The sequence below is a fragment of the Sinocyclocheilus grahami genome, unplaced genomic scaffold (genome assembly GCF_001515645.1).
Source record: "Sinocyclocheilus grahami isolate Dianchi unplaced genomic scaffold, SAMN03320097.WGS_v1.1 scaffold1410.1, whole genome shotgun sequence".
NCBI lineage: Eukaryota > Metazoa > Chordata > Actinopteri > Cypriniformes > Cyprinidae > Sinocyclocheilus > Sinocyclocheilus grahami.
In genome coordinates this window covers 215670-217626 of record NW_015506589.1, presented here as the reverse complement: position 1 = coordinate 217626, position 1957 = coordinate 215670, and the positions used below count along the sequence as shown (strand labels likewise).

General features: G+C 41.2%; 1 protein-coding gene across 1 annotated transcript in view; it reads left to right on the top strand.

Annotated features, from left to right (window-relative positions):
- LOC107570063 (5-azacytidine-induced protein 2-like) overlaps window positions 1–1677 on the top strand; it is a 6541-nt gene extending 4864 nt beyond the window's left edge. The window contains exon 2 of the mRNA XM_016256254.1: window positions 1–1677. This exon is cut by the window's left edge and continues 254 nt beyond it. Within this exon, the coding sequence (XP_016111740.1) occupies window positions 1–54 (54 nt within the window). The 3' untranslated portion in view covers window positions 55–1677.
- Window positions 1678–1957: the final 280 nt, after the last annotated feature.

Below are 1957 nucleotides of genomic sequence, written 5' to 3'. Positions count from 1 at the left end.
TGGGACCAAACCAAGCCCAAGAGCCCCGCCGGCAACTGGGCCCAACCGCACTGAGTCACGCTCCCGCCACACCACACCTTACCTGCCTTAACACACACGTCCCTCTCTGGATGATCCCGGACGAGCAAATACCTCGAGCAGACTGGGACGGAGAAACCCACGCGGGACACCAAACACCCGAGAGCCGGACACTGGAATGGACGTGTTCCTGACGTATATTTGTGATTCATTATATCCTATAGGCTTGTGTTCATCTCGAGTCGATTCTATTAACCGTGACGGATCCTGTCTCGTGTTATGAACGTGTAAGGGGAATGTTTTAGTAGTTCACGCACTCCTCGAAGGATTTTTCTTTAGAAACACATCTGTCGTGTTTTTATACCCATATACAGCTGTTCAAACCCCAAATCAGGGGAAACAAAGTTTTAGTGTTTAGATTTAGTCAATAAATGAGCTGATCTGTGGGCAGCGGGTGTGTTTGTGCAAGTTATTTGGCTTTAAACGGGGTCTCGCAGTCAACCTGAAAATTTGCAAATTAAATAGTCTTTCTATAGTAAATGGTCGACTTTTTTTAGGGGCAGAGAACTTACTGTATCCGTTAGTTTTCTTCCTCTGCTCTTGAGTCTATGGCAGCCCACAGAACCGCTTGCGAGAAAGGGATGAAATTTGGCACACAGATAGAGGACAGTCTCAACATTAACCATAGCAAATTTGGAGTCTCAAACCCTATAGCGCCATCAACAGCTCAAATTTGCACTCGTGTTTATGCTAATTTGAACCGTAAAGTCTAGCAAAAGCAAAAAATATTTTTCAAAATTTCTCTGAAAAATTCAAAATTCCTTAAACAAAATTCCTCGGCTCATGCTGATTCGATGGCACCCTATGACGTCATTTTCCATCATGAAAATTTTCCTGCCATTTTCTTTTTGAATTCCTCCTAGGCTGTTGCTCCAATTTTCAGGAAATTTGACTCGGATCATCTTCAGACCATGCCGACAAAAAGCTATGGAATTCAAGTTGATTAGTTAAACCGTTCTCGAATAACGCGCAAACAAATTTGTCGAAGAGCATGCCAAAATGGACGTGAGGCTATATCACCGCAACGCTTTAGTGTATTGAGATCAAACATAGTGTGTGTTATAACAACCATGACTTGAGAATACCTGTACAGTTTCGGCACAGCGCCACCTAGTGGTCAGGATATATGACAAATGATTATTTTTGAACAATTTGTCCAAAAATCACAAAACTGTTAATTTTCATTTTGGTGCGACAAACTGAGTGAAATGATACCCCACATTAGCTATTTTGGGAGTTGGCCATTTTTAATTTTGTCGTAAAATCACAAAACTTGGTATGCGTCTTTGACACCACACCCTGAAGATACTCAAAAAGGTTTGGGGCAGTGCCACTTTGTGGTAAAAAACCTGAATGAAATCTTTAAAAATGCTAATAGCCTAACTCCTCCTGGACCATTGGTCCGATTTTTACCAAATTTGACTCGGATCATCTTCAGACCATGCCGACAAAAAGTTATGAATTTTGTGTCGATAGACAAAATGGTTTTTGTTTAACGCATCAACAAATTTGATGACCGCATACACGCTGCCATACTGCATCTGAGGCTGTATCTCTGCAAAGCTTTGACATATTGACACCAAACTGTATGTGTGTATTTGTCACCTCACACTGACCTCACCACATCAATCTGACAACAGCGCCACCTATTGGTCAAAAGCGATAAACCATTGCATCATATTACTAGTGAGTGCATTTGATTTTTTAGCCATTTTGGCAAAACACATCTTTAAATGCCTTGCTTAGCTCCTCATTTGCCTCATTTTGTTGTGTTTGGCTCCTTAATTGCTAGATTTAAGATTCTTGCAATTCTCGAAGAATCAGAAACTGAAGCCCTGTTTAAAGTCAACATGAAACATGCCATTTTACTTCTCTAATC